Below are 19759 nucleotides of genomic sequence, written 5' to 3'. Positions count from 1 at the left end.
ATCAGGAAGGCGGGCACCCACTGATATGATTTTTAGTTCTTTGAAGTCCTGGGCATTTCATATCTGCAGGTCTGCAGCAGTCCAGAATGGTCAGTGGTCATCTTCTGAAGATCATGCTTAGTGAAGAGAGGAGGGCTTTGGGGGCATCTGAACCTCACAGGCAGATGAAGGCTTCCCCTCTCACCACAAGAAGCTACAGGTGCCTATTAAGATCTGAATGGGCTCTTTGGAGCTGAGGTGTGTAGAATGACTCAGTAAGGAAAGGAGTCTGTACAGATAACACAGGGGGAAGTCAGCTCAGTCTCATTTCTGGGCTCACATGAGAGCTGCTACCTCCATGCAGGATGTCATGGACTACGAGACACTGAAGTAGCAATTGGGGTAGCTGTGTTAGAAATGGTTGACACAGACTCAGAGCTTGGTAGCCTGGTTCTTCCATCCCGGTGCCTATACCCTGGCCAGACTGACGGACTCACCTGGCAACACCCCTTTAATATCGCTCTCGGGGCTCATATGGTTTTTCTGGGTGAAGTGCAGGATCAGCTTCTTGGCAGACTCAAACTGCTGGGTGGCCATCAGCCAACGCAGAGACTCTGGGAAGATCCTGTAAAGAGACAAGAGAAGCAGTGGACGCCTTCTTTTTCAGTGGGACACACCAGGGCTTCACAGCAGGGCTGGGCCGGGCCTGATCATAGGCTGTCAGTCAGGCGGGTTTATGAGATTGCAAGGTAACGGCAGACTGCAGTCATAGGAAAAGTTTATCATTTCATTTTCGAACATGCAAAAAATAACGTTTTTTAAAATATGAACAACTTTTTCCCACCCAAGTCAAGAAACCAGTATATACCTTTTAAGATACCCATGGATTCCCAAAGAATAGAGAAATAATTTATGGACAGGTTGCTTTCATTACATTTTGTCAGACATATGAAAAAACAAATATGAATAAAATGATTTTAAGTGCAAAAAATTACTCCACATGCTATCAATCTGATGGTTATTCTTCTCCATTTTCAAACATCTAAAGGCTTACTTTTTCTCCCAGCGTTTTCTACAAAAGGCTCTGATTTTCTTTTTTGGGAAGCTGCTAACTGCACATTTATATCAACACTGGTGCTACACAGCAGTGGTTCTTAAGTTTTACTAGCAACAGAATCCTTTTTAAAGATGAACCGTTGTAGGGAGCACCAGTAGAAGACATCAGACTATTTTCTCTTAATATGACTGCATATAATAGTTTACATCTATGATAATAATTCATAAGCTAATTAAAGAGAACAATGTGGGTGGTTGGAGCCGAGGTCAGTAAACTTTCATAGTAAATATTTTTAATTTTGTGGGCCACAATGTCTCTGTTGTGACCTTCCAACTTTGTTATGTGACACATGTATCCTACACACTGCCCTCCAGTTACTTCTGATCCACGGCCACACTAGAGGACGGAGTAGAACTGCTCCACAGGGACTCTGGCAGTGTGCTCCACAGGGACTGCTCCACAGGGACTCTCTCGTAAGCAGCCAGTCTCATTTTCCTCCAGCCATTCAGGATGGCCTTGAATTACTCCAGGATCTTGGAAGAGTGAGCAGTAGTGGTAAATTTCACCATCACAATCATAACATCGAATCACTGCTTTCCACTTCTCTTCCCTCTTTGAACAAAGATTACGTTTCCCTTTGCTTAGTAATATATCTTATGGAAACAACCAGGTAGGGCCTGAAAGAGCTAGGTGATGTGTTTGAGATGGTCTGATCTGAATGTGAATTCACACAGCAAGACCTCGGACTTGAGGAGGAGTTGAAGCTCTCCTGAACAGCTGCAGTTGAGGGAAAAGACAGGTACAGACAGGTGCACATAGGAGCCCCAAAAGGAAAGTCACACCAATGTTTCAAAATTATAGTTTTATTTATTTTTCAAATACATAAAGTTAACATTTCTTTTAGTACCCTCTCATTTTTAAATTTTAGTTTTATATAACTTAAACAGAAATATTTAGGAAATAACATCAAATATTATATGGATAATGACTTCTTGCTTTATGATTGCTGCATTAGTCTGGGTTGACTGGAGAAACAAATCCAGAGACACTCATATATATGTGAGAGAACTTTATATCAAAAAGTAATTATACATCAGTAAAACATCCCAGCACAGTCAGATCAAGTCCATAAGTTCATTATTAGCCCATATGTCTGATATTAGTCCACGGATTCCTCTTCAGACTCATGCAGCACATGCACTGATGCCGAATGCAGGAAGATCACAGGCAGGGGAATGGAAAGTCCTCTGGGTCCAATGGCAGTGGTTACATCTCCAGGGCTCTAACTGCCATCAGCATGGCTCTGTGTGGCTTATCAACAGTAATGTGAAACAGACAAGAGAGAGTGTGTCCTGTCTCCAGGGAGGAAGAGAGGAAAACTCCCAGAATTCTCAGAAGGCCATGATCACACACAGAGGAATCACTGGCTATGACCTGATTGACAGGCCAGAGTCCACTCCTTTGCTCAAGTTGCCAGGAGATTATGTAACTGCCACACTTGTCCTATCTTTTTTTCGGGGGGGGGAGGGTATCATTTTATTGGGATCTCTTACGGATATCATAACATTCCGCAGTTCAATGACATCAAGCAGTATTGTACAATTGGTGCCACAACCAGTATCAAAGCATTTTCTTTCTTCTTGTTTCCCAGATCCCCTTAAAAGACACTGTTTTGATTGATTGGGCTTGTTGTTTATGAAGGAGCCCTAATGAGCATAGACAGTATTACTAAGAGAACTTGTCTGCAGGCATCCAGTGAAGACAGGTTTACGCATTTTGTATAGAATACGCCTGAGCATGTGTGACCTGGTACGCTAGCATACATACTTTATTTTATATATTCTTATGTAGAATTTTATTTTTATACTTAAGAAAGTATTGGTTTAATGAAAAATGATGGGGCTATATTCCTGGTTCATTAATTTTAATTATTAAAGTATTATGAGCTGACAGCCTGCATTACTGATTCTTTGGTACTCTCTTGGGACTTGCTTTGTGGCATTAAATGTGATAAATCATTGTAAACCTTCTGTTTGTGCAGGAAAGGGTTATTACTACACACAGGATTCTACATATAGCTAATAAGTCATATGTAGTCTTTATGTTGGTAAAACCATTTTCTCCATTTTAATTTGCCTGCCATAAGAGGTATAGGGAAAAGTCGGTTTATCCGCTACTCTGATTATTTTAGGCACTGTGTTAGTCCTGGTAGACGAGATAAACAAATACAGGGGGAGTTTTATATAAAAGAACACTTGTATATTGAGAAAACATCCCAGCCCAGATCAAGTCCATAAGTCTGGTATTAGCCCCTATGTCTGATACCGTACCATTCTATAAATTCCTCTTCAGACTCACGCAACACATGCAATGACATTGAATGCAGGAATATCACAGGCCAATGGGTGGAAAGTCTTATGGATTCAGTGGTGGTGGAAGCATCTCAGTACTGGCATGGGTCTCCATGTGGCTCCTCCAGCTCCAGGGCTCTGGCTCCCTCAGCATAGCTCCATGTGGCTTGTCAGTAGGCAGATGAAGCAGAGAGACAGTATGTGTCCCACCTCTAGGGAGGAAGGCAGAAGTTCCCGGAATCCTTAGGAGAAGGCCATGCCCACACAGAGGCATGATTGGCTATGACCTGGTCGACAGGCTAGATTCCACTGCTATAACCTATTTAACAAGTTGACATGAAATTATGTAACTACCCTAGGCACCAATTTGGAAACACACTCTCTCAACCATGCTGTACTATGTGCAAACTCCATGGTGAATGATGGCAGGGCTTTGGAGCTGAACAGTCGTGCTTCACTCAGCAGCACTCAGGCCTGAGGAGAAACTTCCCTAACTCAGTGTGCCACCCTGTGTATCACCTCACAGAGTGTAGGAACTGCCATCTCACGGCTGTCCCTTTGCAAAGCAGCAGATCCTGCTATGGTAGAGTACTTGCTTGTGGTCTCTGGACAAGCACGTGGCTTGTCCTGGATAGGTGTTTGATGTAGAATATGAATGGAAATGCACAATCTTCACTCTTCGTTTGGTGCCAGAGCTGGGCTGCTCCGTTCTTGAGCAGGGTCACATTTACAAGGAGCTCTAAAAGACCAACTTGAGGGCAGTTGTAGTTTGGTGGTAAAATTCACATCTTCTATACAGGAGACACAGATTAGATTTCTGGCCACTGTACTTCAATGGGATCTACTACTTGTCACTGGAGCATTGATGTTGAACAAGTTTTCGTGAAGCTTTCAGATTAAGATGGACTAGAAAGAAAGACCTGGTATCTACTTCCAAAAATCAGGGCATGAAAATTTGATGGCTCACAGTAATTCTATCCACAACCAACCATGCACGAGGATAGTGCAGGTATAGCAGTGTTTCATTGCATTGTACATGGGCTGTCCTCATTTGTGGCTGACTTGACGGCAGCTGACCGCAACAACTACAGATTATTTAGTACTCAGTATTTCAAATACAAACAGGTTCACACATGGTAGACAAGTTTCAGCAGAACTTCCAAGAAAGAGCTGGTGATTTATTTGTGAAAAAACAAAACACACTTGTCTATTGAAAGCCTTAGGAATAGCAACCAAATGTTGGCTTGAACCTTGACAATGCAACATACTGGCACGAAGCAGTCAACTAACAGAGAGGTCTGCGAGGCCCGGCCAGCCCCTATCCCTGTCTCGCCAAGCGTTGAGGATGATAAACTCGCTCAGAGCAGCAAATGCACACAGAGGACCATAGGGTAGGTCCCACCACAAGACACAGCATCCCCTTATTGACCCACAGTGCTGGGGGGAGGGGAGGGGCAGCATTATAGACACAGTGCAGGAATTGTATCTGGCCTGACTCACACGCCTGACACCAGGGCGTAAGAAGATGGGAGCACAACAGAGCAGCAAGGGGAGCAAAGCAACAAAGTGCCCGAGGAATTCTGAAAACAGACTTCAGACTCTAGGGCAGGGCTTAGCACTGCATCAGACCCGATCGGAAAACATTCATAAGGGTCTGTAGACAGACCTGGAACTATTCATAGGCTATTTTTTTTCATGTCTATCTATATAAGATAGGCAGGATAAACAATTCTGAGGCAAAAACAATGGACCAATGGTTACAGGACAGGGGAGTGGAGGAGGTGGGAAAAAAGGAGGGTGGCGCCAACAAACCCGGGGACAAGGGAACAAGAGATCTGAAATCTATGGTGAGGAGGGCATAACATGCCTGGTGGGGTTCCATCAAGTGCAGTGTAGCCAAGAGGAAGCACTGAGAGTTGAAAGAAGGTTAGATATGATAGTTGGACTGGAGGAAAGTAAAAGAAAATAGAGGAAAGAACTAGGAGGCAAAAGAGGTAAGTTTATACCTAGGTATGGACATATGTAAATATATTAATATATAATGATAGGGATCTAGGTCTATGTACATATATTTATAGGCTAAGTATTATGGTAGCAGACAGACATTGGGTCTTTACTCAGTCCTTCCTTAATGCAAGAACACTTTGTTTAATAACCTGGTATTCCATGATGCTCACAATCTAACACGATCGCTGAAGACAAAATGGCTGCTTACGCTAACGTGGTAAAGAAAGCTGGTGGTGCCTGGCTATTACAAGATGGAGCATCTTGGGTCTTAAAAGCTTGAACTCAAACAAGCGGCCATCTGGCTGGGAAGCAACAAAGCCCACATGGAAGAAGTCTACCAACCCATGTGGTCACAATGCGATCAGGTATTAGGCATCAGAAGACCCAAAACAAACAACAATTTCGATGCGAATGAAGGGGATCGGAATGGAGACCCAAAGCCCATCTGTAGTAAATGGGACATCCCCTCACAGAAGGGTCTCAAGGAAGGGATGAGCCAGCCAGGGTGCAGCATAGCACCAATGAGACACACAACATTCCTCTAGTTCTTTATTGCTTCCTCCTCCCCTACTATCATGACCCCAGTTCTATCTTACAAATCTGGCTACACCAGAGCATGTACAGATAAGAGCTCTCGACACACAGAATCCAGGGCTGATAAAACCCTCAGAACCAATAAGAGAGCAGCAATACCATGAGGATAAGGGGAAAGTCGGGGAAGAAGGGGGAGAACGGGGAACTGATTGCAGTGATTGACACACAACACCCCACCACCAGGAGGACAGACAACAGACATGTGGGTGCAGGGAGACAGTGGATGGTGTAAAACATAAAAATGAAAATAATTTATAAATTGTTGAAAAGTACTCCAAATGTGATTGGGGAAGAGCTGCCTTAATGACGTGGATGGAGCAAAAGCTTTGAGAACTTCATTTCCTGATACAGCACAATTCAAAATAAGAGTAGCTTCAAACATCTATTGACAATTAGAAGGTGGAATGTACACAGTATGAATCTAGAAAAATTGGAATGGTAAAAAATGAAAATGAATGCTTTAAGATAGTTATTTTATGCATTAGTGAGTATAAATGGACTGATTGTCTATTTGAATCAATCATATAGTCTACTATTCTGCAAATGACAAATTGAAGAGGAATGGTGTTACATTCATTGTCAAACAGAACATTTAAAGATTTATCTTGAAGTACAGTGCTGCCAGTGATAGGATAATATCATATGCCAAAAAGACCAGTTAATGACTATTATTTGAATTTACACACCAACGACTATAGTCCAAGATAAAGAAATGGACTATTTTTACCAATTTCTGTAGCCTGAATTTAATCAAATATGCAATAAAAATGCTTTGATAATTACTGATAATTAGCATGGGAAAATTGGAACCAAAGAAGCAGGATGAATAATAAGGCTCTGGTAATGAAAACAACACAGGAGAATGCTTGGCAGAATTTTACAAGGTCAAGAACTTATTCATCTTGTCACAAGAACTCTCCGTTACACTTAATGCGTTTGTCAAATCTGTGATTCCATTCTTGGAAACATTTTCAAACTCATCTGTTTGGATGGCTGCAGCATCACCTTGTTTTTTTCTTCCTCTTCTACATCATCAAATCACTGTCCTTTTATGTCCCTCTTCATTTTTGGAAATAAAAAGAAGTTGCACAGAGCGAGGTCAGGGAAGTAAGGTGTGTGGGGTAAGAGAGGCAAGCTGTTTTTTTGCCCAAAACAGGTGCAATGAGATGGCTATGTGAGCAGGAGCATTGTTGTGGTGGCAAAAACAATCCCCCATCTGCCACAAATCAGGTCTCTTTTGTTACACGGTGTTATGCAATCTTTTCAGAACTTCTAAATAGAAAACTTAATGAATGGTCTGATCTTTTAACAAACAAACAAACAAACTCCAAATGCACTATGAGTCAACATTTTCATTCATTCAGGAAGTGGATGGACATCCAGAACAAGGCTTGTCATCAATTGATGTTTGACCTTTTTTTTGAAACCAGAAAAACACTCGTACACTTGAGCTTTCCCCATAGTGCTGTCCTTGTGACCTGTGTTCTGTGACATTTTTCCTGAGCAAGAAACCAAATTTCACAGTCACACGCTTTTTTTTTAAATTGGTCATCACGAAAAACAATGTGAAACTGCTTTTACAAAAAAATGCAGTGACCAGAGAGAACCTTCCCAGGCAATGCCACTGGGTGCACTAACTCAGATCGGGTTGTTTGATACTTGCTTAGCAGGAAAAAATGTGTACTATGAAAGCTCAGCTCTGCCCAGTGAAATTCCAGCTTTGGGGGGGTACCCCTTGTATATGCCAATAAAATTGCTTAAAAAAATCAAGTGGAATCCATTTTTATTTTCTCCATTTACACAAAACAAAGAGGAAATAATTCAGAAATAAACTGCAAAAGTAGTTAATCAGTAGAACATGTACACACACACACACACACACACACACACACACACACACACACACACACACACCCAGATAGGAAAACAGGTTTATTTGCAATAAATAATATTTAAGTATTTTACAAACGTATTAAGGTAATCAATCAAAGTATTTTTTTATGGAATACAGTTTTTGGTGCTTAGCAGCCCGATGCCCAGCCCACTTCACCACTGGGAGTCCTTGGAATGCATTTTTTAATGTCACATGGGCACTGCTGTCTGTAGTAGTATGAAGGAAAAACTATATCACAATATCCAAGTTTTACATTATCAGTGTAATAAATTCAAAGAACTCTATGACACCTAGCTGATCAGTTTAAGAACATTTTTGGCCCTCAGAGGATAATTCTTATGGATTTCAACTATAAATTTCTAGCTACTGATGAACAAGAGTGATTCCAAGAAACTTTCTAAGGAGCTACAAAGTCTGTATAGACCAGAGGCCAGCAATCATTGGCAAGGGTCAGCTCCTACCACAGTCCTTGTACTCTTTGAGACTGATGGGGGTGGGGTGGGGGGGTGGAACAGATGTCAACACAGTCCCAACATCCTATTTCAAACATGAAAGAGCCAAACCAGTACTATAATTAAATGAGTCTTGAGGATTACTTTTAAAGATGTACCACATATACTAGAGTATAAGCCAAGTTTTTCCAGCACATTTTTAATGCAGTTTTTGCGGTAAAATTTGGTGCCTCTGTAGATAGTCCAATAGGCATATACTTGAGTATATATGGTATTTTTGGTTTACAACATTAGTAGGAGAAGCTATTTTCTTTTTAAAAAAATCATTTCATTTGGGGCTCATACAACTCTTATCACAATCCATATGCATCCATTGTGTCAAGCACATTTGTACATATGTTGCCATCATCCTTTTCAAAGCATTTTCTTCTTTTTAAAGCATTTTATTGGGGGCTCGTACTACTCTTACCACAATCCATCCATTGTTTCAAGCACATTTGTACATTTGTTGCCCTTATCATTCTCAAAACATTTGTTTTCCATTTGAGCCCTTGGTATCAGCTCCTCATTTTTTCCCCTCCCTCCCCGCATTACCTCCCTCATGAACCCTTGATAATTTATAAGTTATTATTATTTTATCATATCTTACACTGGCCAACGTCTCCCTTCACTCACTTTTCTGTTGTCCATCCCCCAGGGAGGAGTATATATGTAGATCCATGTAATCGCTTCCCCCTTTCTACCCCACCTTCCCTCCACCCTCCCAGTATCACCACTCTCACCACTGGTCCTAAAGGGATCATCTGTCCTGTATTCCCTGTGTTTCCAGTTCCTATCTGTATCAGTGTACATTCTCTGTTCTAAGCCAGGTTTGTAAGGTAGAATTGGGATCATGATAGTGGGGGTGGAGGGGGGTGGGGAAGCATTTAAGAACTAGAGGAAAGTTGTGTGTTTCATCGATGGTACACTGCACCCTGACTGGCTCGTCTCCTCCCTGCAACCCCTCTGCCAAGGGATGTCCAGTTGCTTACAGATGGGCCTTGGGTTGCCACCCCACACTCGTCCTCATTCATGATGACATGCTTTTTTGTTCTTTGGGGCTTGATACCTGATCCCTTCAACACCTTGTGATCACACAGGCAGGTGTGCTTCTTCCATGTGGGCTTTGTTGCTTCTGGGCTAGGTGGCCGCTTGTTTATCTTCAAGCCTTTAAGACCCCAGATCTCTCGATACCTGGGCTCAGCCTACTTCACCACACTTGCTTATGCACACATTTGTCTTCAGTGTTCTTATGGGGAAGGTGAGCACACAATGATGATTTTTTTTTGTTATTTGATGTCTGATACCTGATCCCTTCAACACCTCGTGATCACACAGGCTGGTGTGCGGAGAAGCTATATTCTATAGAAATGAATCTTGACATGCCTAAGACTTTTGTCCTTCATTGGCTGGTCTGGGGAATGAAAGTTACAGACACAAGTCAGAACCTTTTTTGCACTTTGGCCGGCTGAAAATGTGAAATGAAATCTACTTTAAAAACCCTAAATCAAACTTTGGAAGTCTATTGTGGAAGTTACATAATCTGTCAACTTGAGGGAGGGGTAGAGTCTGGCCTGTCAATCAGGTTGAAGCTTCATGACGACAGAGGCACTAAGGAGGTAAATAGCTCACTGGAGGTGGGACACACTTACTCCCTGCAAGACATTCCTGTTGACAAGACACATGGAGCTACACTAGGGCCCTGGAGCTGAAGCCACGTGGAGACCTCTGCCAGCACTGAAATGCCTCCACTGCCACTGGATCCACAAGACTTTCCACCCACTGGTCTGTGATCTTCCTGAATTTGGTGTCATTGCATGTGCTGTGTGAGTCTGAAGAGGAATTTATAGATTGGTATTGGACGTATGGGGTAATATCACACTTATGGACTTGATCTGGACTGGGCTGGGATGTTTCTTACTGTACAATTACTCTTTATATAAAGCTCTTTCTTATACGCAAATCTGGGCAGCGGGAGGGGAAGGATTGTCTCTTCGTCCCACACTGGTTCTGCCAGACACAGGTGCTTGGTATTGAGGCAGCGGATGTCCCGAGAACCTTACCTCATGGCTGGCTTAGTGGAACTGTCGCCAGTAACTCTTTATAGGAGTAGAAAACCTCATTTTTCTCCTGTGAAATGGCTGGTGGTTTCAGACTGCTGATCTTGCAGTTAGCAGCCCAAAACATAACCATGACACCACCAGGCCTCCTTTATAAGCACTCATAACAGCCTCTAAGTGCCAACAATTTGTAAAGTGAGTGTGTGGCCCAATTGAAGTGGATGGTGGTGTCTTATGATTGTTTAGGGCTTAGAGTGCAACCTGTGTGTGCACACATGTGCACACACATGTAATTTAGAGTTCCTCTTTCTAGATCACTGAAGTTTCAGCTAGATTGCAACTTCCTCAGAGAGGAAGTTTTCTGGCCACCCCTCTTATCCCCTTTCCCTATTGAATAGCTTTGCTTTATCTTCCCCATATTGCTCTTACCTGGAGGTATAGGTTGTGCTTGTGGGGTTGTCCATGGTCTGTGGTCTCTCTACCACCTGCACAGCTCACCAGAATAAATGATTTGAATGAACAGGGACTGAGCAGTCCATGTGCAGTATTTGGAGCATTTAGGATCCAGAATAAAAGTGAGCATGTGGTAAGTACTCAATAAAGAGTCCCTAAGTAATGCAAATGGTTAACACATCCCACTGCTAAACCAAAGCAGGGAGTTTTGAGTACACCCAGAGATGGCCTCTGAAGAATTAGCCATTGAAGAACTGATGGGGGACAATTCTGCTCTGGCACACAAGGGGTTACCATGAGTTGGAGATGCCTTGAGGGCAACTGGAAAAGGTAAAGAAGTAACTAGTAATTAGCTGAATCGACCGTTTTTCCATATTCTATTTTCCACAGTTTCTAAGAAGAGAATTCTCAGTCTATGTGCTTTGACCCTCACGCTCATGAGACTGGGTGCTCACAGTCAGTTAGACTTCTCTTCCATGTCAGTACTGCATATCTGGTCACAGTGATGCTCTGGTAGTCTCACTGCTACTCAAGGGCCCAGGGAGCTCCACTACTTCCCACCAGGTCGTCCACTACATTTTCAAGGTAGAGTGGTTGAACTGTGGAGCACATACTCATATACATGGTACTGAGCTCAAGCCTCCAATTTCTTCAGGGTGAATCATTTTCTGCCACCCTCTAAGGCTGTTGGCCGGCTTTTAAGTAGAGTCCTGGTCGTAGGCATAGTCTTTCTTGTTGTGTTTACATTGACAGTTTAGACTCTACCCTTTCTTCAAGAGCCCATGGTCTCAGTTCCAGCCCCAACTTCAGGGTCAAAACTGCACTCTGCAGGCCTCTTTTGGGTCTTAAGCACCTTCTCCTGCCCAGCCCAGGTTCTTAATTCTCTCTCTGGCTAGTCCTTTGAACTGGCCCTTCCCAAACTGGAGTGCAGCGCTGTACTCTGTGTGTGGTTTGAGTGAAAGTTTACCCCAGCCAATTAGTTTCCCTTTCAAAAATGTATATACATTTAGCTTCGTGGCATTAATTGCAATATTCTCCCTTCCTTCTAGTCATTCTTATTTCTTGCCTCTGAGTTTTGTTTTAGGGAAAAGACTGCTCTTTTGGTTAACTGTTCTGAGGAGTATGCTCCTAATGAATGTTACAGTTTCCAACATAAGGCAGTTTGCTGCTTGGCTGCAAGGTAATCCCAGAGGTTGGTTCAATTCCAGTTTTGAAGAGTGTGTACAATCTTGGGGGTCCCACCAGTCTCTATCAGACTGACAAGTCTGCTTTTTAAAATGCTTTTGAATTTTGTTCCATGTTTTTGTTCCATTTCATCTGGGACCTTGTACGGTCCTGATCAGAGCAGTAGGTGATGGGACCATCTAATTCGTCTAGTTTGAGAGTAATAAAGGCTATATATGGTTCCTGTGGTCCATTAGTCCTTGGCACTATTGACCTGAATCTCTGATTTTATTCACTGTATTCTGGATTGGGATAGACCAATAGTTGTATCTTAGATGGCTGCTCAGATTAGCTTTTAATATCTCAGTTGCTATGCTCCACAGTTAGAACATTGTTTTTGTGAACTATGTTATACTAAGACTCTGGTCCTAAATTCCAAAACCCAATGACTCATTCCCTCAAGGTGTTTCCTTATGGTGAAAAGTTTTCTTAATGCTGCCCCCTGTGTGCTTTACTATAAACCTGTATATATTCATAGCACAACAAATATGTATGTAGAAATAACCTGTCATACCTATATTTGTGTGTGTACGTGCAGTCCTGTGTGCCTCCCCCTATCTGTTCAGCCTAAATGCTTGTGTATCAGCTTATTGTTATTACTGATAATACAGGATTCTGTTTGTAATAATATTTACCTTTTTGGTTGGTGACCCTTATACATCTTTGAATGTCTTCCTTTGCCTTCTATTGTGCTGACTGCCCCTCTTATTGTATATTGCCTTTCCGTTCACCCATATTAATGTGTCTACTATGTACATATGTAAATATATTTATATATGATGATGGGGGAATAGATCTATATGCATATATCTATAGGTTTAGTATTAAGGTAGCAGATGGACATTGGGCCTCCACTCAAGTACTCCCTCAATGCAAGAATATTTTGTTCTATTAAACTGGCATTCCATGACGCTCACTTTCTTGACATAATCGCTGAAGACAAAACGGGTGCATAAGCAAAAGTGGTGAACAAATCTGATGGTTCCCGGCTAGCAAAAGATACAGCACCTGGGGTCTTAATGGCTTGAAGGTAACCAAGCAGCCATCTAGCTAAGAAGCAACAAAGCCCACATGGAAGAAGCACACCAGCCTGTGTGCTCACAAGATGTTGAAGGTATCAGGTATCAGGCATCAAAGAACAAAAAAATCATATCATTGTGAATGAAGGGGAGTGCAGAGTGGGGACCCAAAGCACATCTGTAGGCAACTGGACATGCCCTTACAGAAGGGTCGCGGGGAGGAAACAAGCCAGTCAGGTTGCAGTGTAGCACCGATGAAACACAACTTTCCTATAGTTCTTCAATGCTTCCCCCTTCCCCACCCCCAACTATCATGATCCCAATTCTACCTTAAAAATCTGGCTAGACCAGAGGATGTACACTGGTACAGATAGGAACTAGAAACACAGGGAATCCAGGACAGATGAACCCTTCAGGATTAGTGGTGAGAGTGACAATACCGGGAGGGTGGAGGAAAGGTAGGTTAGAAAGAAGGAACCAATTACAAGGATCTACATAGAACCTTCTCCCTGGGGGATGGACAACAGAAATGTGGGTGAAGGGAGACGTTGGACAGTGTAAGGCATGACAAAATAATAATTTATAAATTATCAAGGGTTCATGGGGGGTGGGGGTGGGGTGGGAGAGGAAAAATGAGGAGCTGATACCAAGGGCTCAAGTAGAAAGTAAATGTTTTGAGAATGTTGAGGGCAACAAATGTACAAATGTGCTTTTTTTTTTTTTTTTCATCTCCCCTCCCCCCCAGTCACCCAAATGTGCTTTACACAATTGATGTATGTATGGATTGTGTAAGAGTTGTAAGAGCACACAATAAAATGATTGAAAAATAATAATAAGTGTCTACTATCAAAGTAGTCATTTTCCCTCCTTGTACCCTTCTATCCCTGGTACCCATCAAAGACCATTTCCTTCCCTATGTAAACCTTTTCTTGAATTTTTACAATAATAATCTCATATAACATTTGCCATTTTGTGAATGACTTATTCTACAAGATCAGTGGTTTCAATCCACTACTCAGGCCATGGGAGAAAGATGAGGCTGACTGCTCCTATAAAGATTTATAATCTCAGAAAGCTTACATTGGGTTGCAATGACCTGGAATTTACTTGATAGCAGTGGATTTGAGTTTGTTGCACTCAAATATTGGTCATGAGTTTCATTCATGCTATGAAGTGTTCCATAGAGTTGTCATTATACTTTAATGACATAATTCTTTAATGCATAGAATTCCATTGTATGCACATACCATTTTTTTGTTTCTCCATTCATCTGTTGATGGGTATTTAGGTTGTTTCCATATTTGTGCTATTGTGAATAGTGCCGTGACAAACATAATTGTGGCTATGCCTATTTGTCAGCACTTTCATCCATGTTGCATTCTGTGCAGCACTGATGTGTGTGTTTGGAGGGCCCTGTCTCTTTGGTCCCCCATCCTGACAGCACTACGGCTAATTTCTATGCCACACGTGTCTGCAATGCTGCACTCATATATTGTTGGTCAGCCTGGTTAGTGTGCAAGCTCCTGTGCCTGTTATTTGGCAACTCAAAAGTCTGAGGACATGGTTGGGTCTGCAAGCACACAATAAATCCATGCTTACTGAAGGAAAACCATTGGCTTCCAATGTTTGCCACCGAAAGCTGATGGTTGAGTTGGCTGGGGCTACAATGCTCTCTCTCTCCATAGGAGCCTCATTCACCTATCAGACAATAGAGTCTTGGGGCTAGGAAGCTCCTACTACAGCACAGAGGAGAAGAGTGGTAATTAATGTGACAATAACAGAGAAGTGGTACCTCAAAAGCCTTTAGGAGCCTATAATTTTTTGTAGGGCCGTTAAGAGTTGGTAATACATTTGTCACCATTATTATTTTTTTAAAACCTGTTCCTGTTAAGTCTAAACTCCTATGTATATTGATAATATAGTACTAATAATGATAATAATAACAAGAGTTAATATTTCAGATCACTTACTATAGGCCAGACATGTTGTATTGGTGGTGGTGGTAAGTGGTCGCAAGTTGATTCTGACTCATAAAGACCTTATGAGTCATTGTTCTATGAGCGTCATAGGAAAAATACTGCCGGATACTGCACCATTTTCACAATTATAAATTTTATATAATAATATTAATATTGTAATAGAATTATATATATATATATAGCTCCAAAAGGTTTGTGGAAAATTACTTTATCTTTTAAATCCATTTTCCATAAACTTTTGTGGATAGTGATAGGTATGGTTCTAAAGATTTCTCATATATGAATTAATTAATTCCTTACTTCATCAACCCCATTACTGGCCATTATTAGTGTAGCTGAGCCTGAGGTTCAGAGAGGTTGAAGGACTTGCTTAAGGTCACACAACTAGTCAGTGGCAGAATTCCAAAGCCTGTCATAGTCTCCATGCCCATACGATGCTCCAGATGCTCCTTGAAATCCTATCGACCCTGTTCTAGAGAAGATAAAAGGAAGGCCCAGCAAGGGGGTAAGAGAGCAGCTCAGAATCACAGGCAGTACAGGTATAGGCAGAGCCAACCTCACATGGTTGGAGAAGAAGCACTGGCAACAGGATAGCAGTTGGAACACCTATCTGCCCAGAACAAGGTTCACTTATGCCATCTTAGTCAAAGCATGTCATTTTACATTCTGTTTCAAGGAATTAAAAAAAAATTGACAATACCTTAAAGTAAATGACCACTTTATTTTTTCTTAAAACCCCAATATGGCTTTTGAATTTAAATGACAAAAAAAAAAGACAAACTAAAGCCCCAGTCCCTCTCTGTGTACCAGCCCTGCAGATCTGGAGACTGGGCTTTATGACTGTGCAGTGGGTCCTGAGAACCTTGCTCTGCTGTTCCACCTAGACTAGTTGGACTACCCATCAGACCCCAGAGGTGATGGAAACAGCACTGGATTCACAAAAGAAAAGCACTAGTCTCCCTGGTTGTGTCCCAGGACTCAGCCCCAGGGGCCTGCATCAGTGCCCCTGGAGGACTGTGGAGAAAGGGGGGGGCAGAAGAACTGTGGGGACATGCTATAGAGGGAAGGGGAGTTAACTTGCCAAGAGCAAGTTTATTGGATTTTAATTACAGGGACTGGATGCTGGCAGAAGGTGGAATACTGGGAGGCAAACCATGGAAAATAGTATGGTGCAGGTAGTGGGAGTGGAGACCCAATCCAGGTTCTACCAAATACTAGCTGGGTCACTTTAATTGGCTTACTCAACCTCTCTGTACCTCAGTTTTACCATCTGTACAGTAGAGAGATGAGAGGGGAAGACTGAAGAATTAACATTAGTTAGTGCTTAAAATTTGTGCCAGGAAGGGAGGAAATGCTGTGCATGCATTTGTCAGTAAACGACCATGGACTAAAAAAAAAAAAAAAAGCCCCAGCTATGGGCACAGCAAGGGAATATGAACAGTTTCCTTAGAAGAAATAAAAGAAAAGTGCTGCCAACTCTTTCTTGCTGGGAATTTGTTATTTTTCTCTTAGGAGCACACAGAAGGAGTGGGTAAAATTTTTGGCTGCTCAACGAGAGACCTGCAAAATTTGTAAATCAAACACTCCAAAAGTTGAAAAAAGAAATCACAGCCTCAACAATTATAGTTGGTGACTTTAATACACCACTCTCTGAAAAAGACAGATCACTGGGAAAGAAACTCAACAAGGAGGCTACAGATCTAAACAACACAGTTGGACAACTTGACTTGATATTTTTCAGAGTGGTCCACCCACATGCAAAAAAATGCACATTCTTTTCAAGCCCACATGGCACATATTAAAAAATAGCCACATGCTGGGACACAAGTTGAAGTTGAGTAAATTCAAGCACATAGAGATTATACAGACATCTCTCTCCGATCACTGTGCCATAAGGCTGGAAATTAACAGAAGGGCAGTGAAGAAAACAAGGGCAAACAATTGGAGGATGAAAAATTCTCTATTGCAAAAGGAGTGGGTATTGACCCAGATCATAGATGAAATCAGGAAATTTCTAGAAAGCAATGAGAATGAAAAGATGACATACCAAACCCTTTGGGATACAGCAAAGGCATTTATCAGAGGAAGGCTGATAGCAATAAATGCACACACGAAAAAAGAAGAGAGGCTCGTGGATGATATGCTTGCACAAAACTTACACCAATTAGAGCAGAGTCAACAGAACAACCCTACTAATAGCAAGAGGATAGATATAATAAAAATCAGAGCTGAGTTACAGGAGAGGGAAAACAAGAAAACTATGGAAAAAATTAATGCAGCTAAAAGTTGGTTCTTTGAAAGAATTAACAGAATTGAGACTGCTGGCAAACCTAACCAAAGAAAGGAAGGAACAAATGACAATAGCAAGGATGAGGGATGAAACAATGGACATTACAATGGACCCTAATGAAATCAAAAGGATAATTACACAGTACTATGAAAGCCTATACTCGAACGAATTGAACAATTTGGAAAACATGTACAAATACTTGGAAACACAATCCCTCCCTAGACTATCCCAGATGGATGTCAAGAACCTCAACAGACCCACAGCAATGGAAGAAATAGACAAGGTTATCAAGGGATTGCCAACAAAAAAAAATTCCCTGGGCCAGATGGCTTCACAGGAGAATTGTACCAAGCATTCAGGGAGGAACTGACACCAATCCTACACAAACTCTTCCAAAACATAGAAAAAGATGGAAAACTCCCAAACTCTTTCTATGAAGCTAGTATAACTCTGATACCTACAGTGGGCAAAGATCCCACAACAATTGAGAACCACAGACCAATGTCTCTAATGAACATTGATGCACAAATCCTTAACAAAATATTAGTCAATAGAATACAAACGTATATTAAAAAAATAACTCACTGTGACTAAGTGGGATTCATATGAGGGATGCAGGGATGGTTCAACATACGAAAGACCATCAGTAGTACTCACCACATTGGCAGGAAAAATGATAAGAACCACATGATAATATTGATAGATGCAGAAAAAGCATTCGACAACATCCAACACGCATTACTATTTAAGACACTCAAGAAGATAGGAATAGAAGGAAAATTCCTCAAGGTTATACAAGCTATATATGAAAAACCAGCAGCCAAAATGGTAGTTAATGGAGAAAAGGCAAAAACAATTCCACTGAAAAAGGGGACTAGGAAAGGATGCCCGTTGGCCCCACTCCTATTTAACATCGTACTGGAGGTCCTAGCTAACAACATAAGACAAAGAAAAGACATCAAAGGTATTCATCTGGGGAAGGAAGAGGTGAAATTATCATTATTCGCAGACGATATGGTTCCATAAATCGAAGATCCCCTAGACTCCACAAGTGGAGTGTTGGAAGCAATAGAGGAATATGGCAGAGTGGCAGGATACAAGATGAACAAACAGAAGTCTATCGGACTGCTCTACACATCAGACCAGATCACAGAAGAGATGATTAAAAAGGTAGTAGCCTTTACAATAGCCAAGCACAAATTGAAATATCTAGGGATATACCTGACTCAAACAATGAAAGATTTGTATGAGGAAAATCATAATACACTAGTACAAGAAACCAAGTGCACCCTCAACAAATGGAAGAACCTCCCATGCTCATGGATTGGCAGACTCAATATAGTAAAGATCTCAGTTCTGCCACAGGCAGTATATAAGTTCAATGCTATCCCGATATGAATACAATCATCCTTCTTCAAAGAATTGGAAAAACTGATTACCAACTTCATATGGATGGGGAAGAAGCCCAGAATTAGCAGAGAACTCCTCAAGAAGAAAGACACAGGGAGAGGACTTGCTCTATCTGACATTAGCACATACTATACGGCCACAGTACTCAAAACAGTGTGGTACTTGTATAACAACAGATATTCAGTCCAATGGAAAAGAGCTGAAGACCCAGAGATAAAAAATTAGCATACGGGCAACTGATCTTTGATAAGGGCCCCAAAAATATTAAATGGGAAGCATATGCCATCTTCAATAAATGGTACTGGAAAAATGGATACTTACCTGCAGAAAAATGAAGCAAGACCCTTACTTCACTCCATGTACAACAATAAACTCAAGGTGGATCCAGACCTTGAGATAAAACTCCCCCAAATTAGGGCCATTAATGAGGGAATTGGGACAAACCTGAGAACCTTGGCCCTCATACCAGCTATGTGGACAACTACCCCTCTCCCCAGAAGAATTTACTTGAGAGGACAGCACTGAAGCTGCAGCTCAGGGAGAGGGACATGACTGATCAGAGCACATGGGAGCAAATGAAGGGGGAGGAAGAGAGAGAGGAGCATATCCTGGCCCACCAGTCCTGGAGGAGGATATCCCTGCTCCGAACAGCCAATGCACAGAGTGGACCATATGGCTGATCCCACTATGAGACATGATGTCCCTCACTGACCCATGGCCCTATGGGGGACAACACTGGAGACTGAGTGTTCGGATTGGCCCTGACTGAACTCGCGACACTGAGGCAAAACACTAAAGGCGCAACAGAGTAGGGAGCTCCCAAGGGAGTGCAAAGGATAGACTCTGGGGACAGAGTGTGGCAGCCATCGGACTTGACTGGAGGACATGCCTAGAGGTCAAAAATCAGACCTTGATCTATTTACAGGTTTTTCTTTCTTTTTTACATTAAAC

The 19759-nt window shown here is 41.9% G+C and overlaps 1 protein-coding gene across 1 annotated transcript in view; it reads right to left on the bottom strand.

Annotated features, from left to right (window-relative positions):
- Nucleotides 1-19759, bottom strand: part of SLC22A23 (solute carrier family 22 member 23) — a gene marked incomplete at its 5' end in the record, with an annotated part of 279935 nt that overhangs the window by 47501 nt on the left and 212675 nt on the right. The window contains one exon of the mRNA XM_045292234.1: nucleotides 477-604. Coding sequence (XP_045148169.1) covers nucleotides 477-604 — 128 coding nt within the window. The remainder of the gene's footprint in view (nucleotides 1-476; nucleotides 605-19759) is intronic.

Source organism: Echinops telfairi, unplaced genomic scaffold (assembly GCF_000313985.2).
Source record: "Echinops telfairi isolate 266 unplaced genomic scaffold, ASM31398v2 ScPeMD7_655;HRSCAF=1070, whole genome shotgun sequence".
Classification (NCBI taxonomy): Eukaryota; Metazoa; Chordata; class Mammalia; order Afrosoricida; family Tenrecidae; genus Echinops; species Echinops telfairi.
This window is presented reverse-complemented; position numbering and strand designations above follow the sequence as displayed.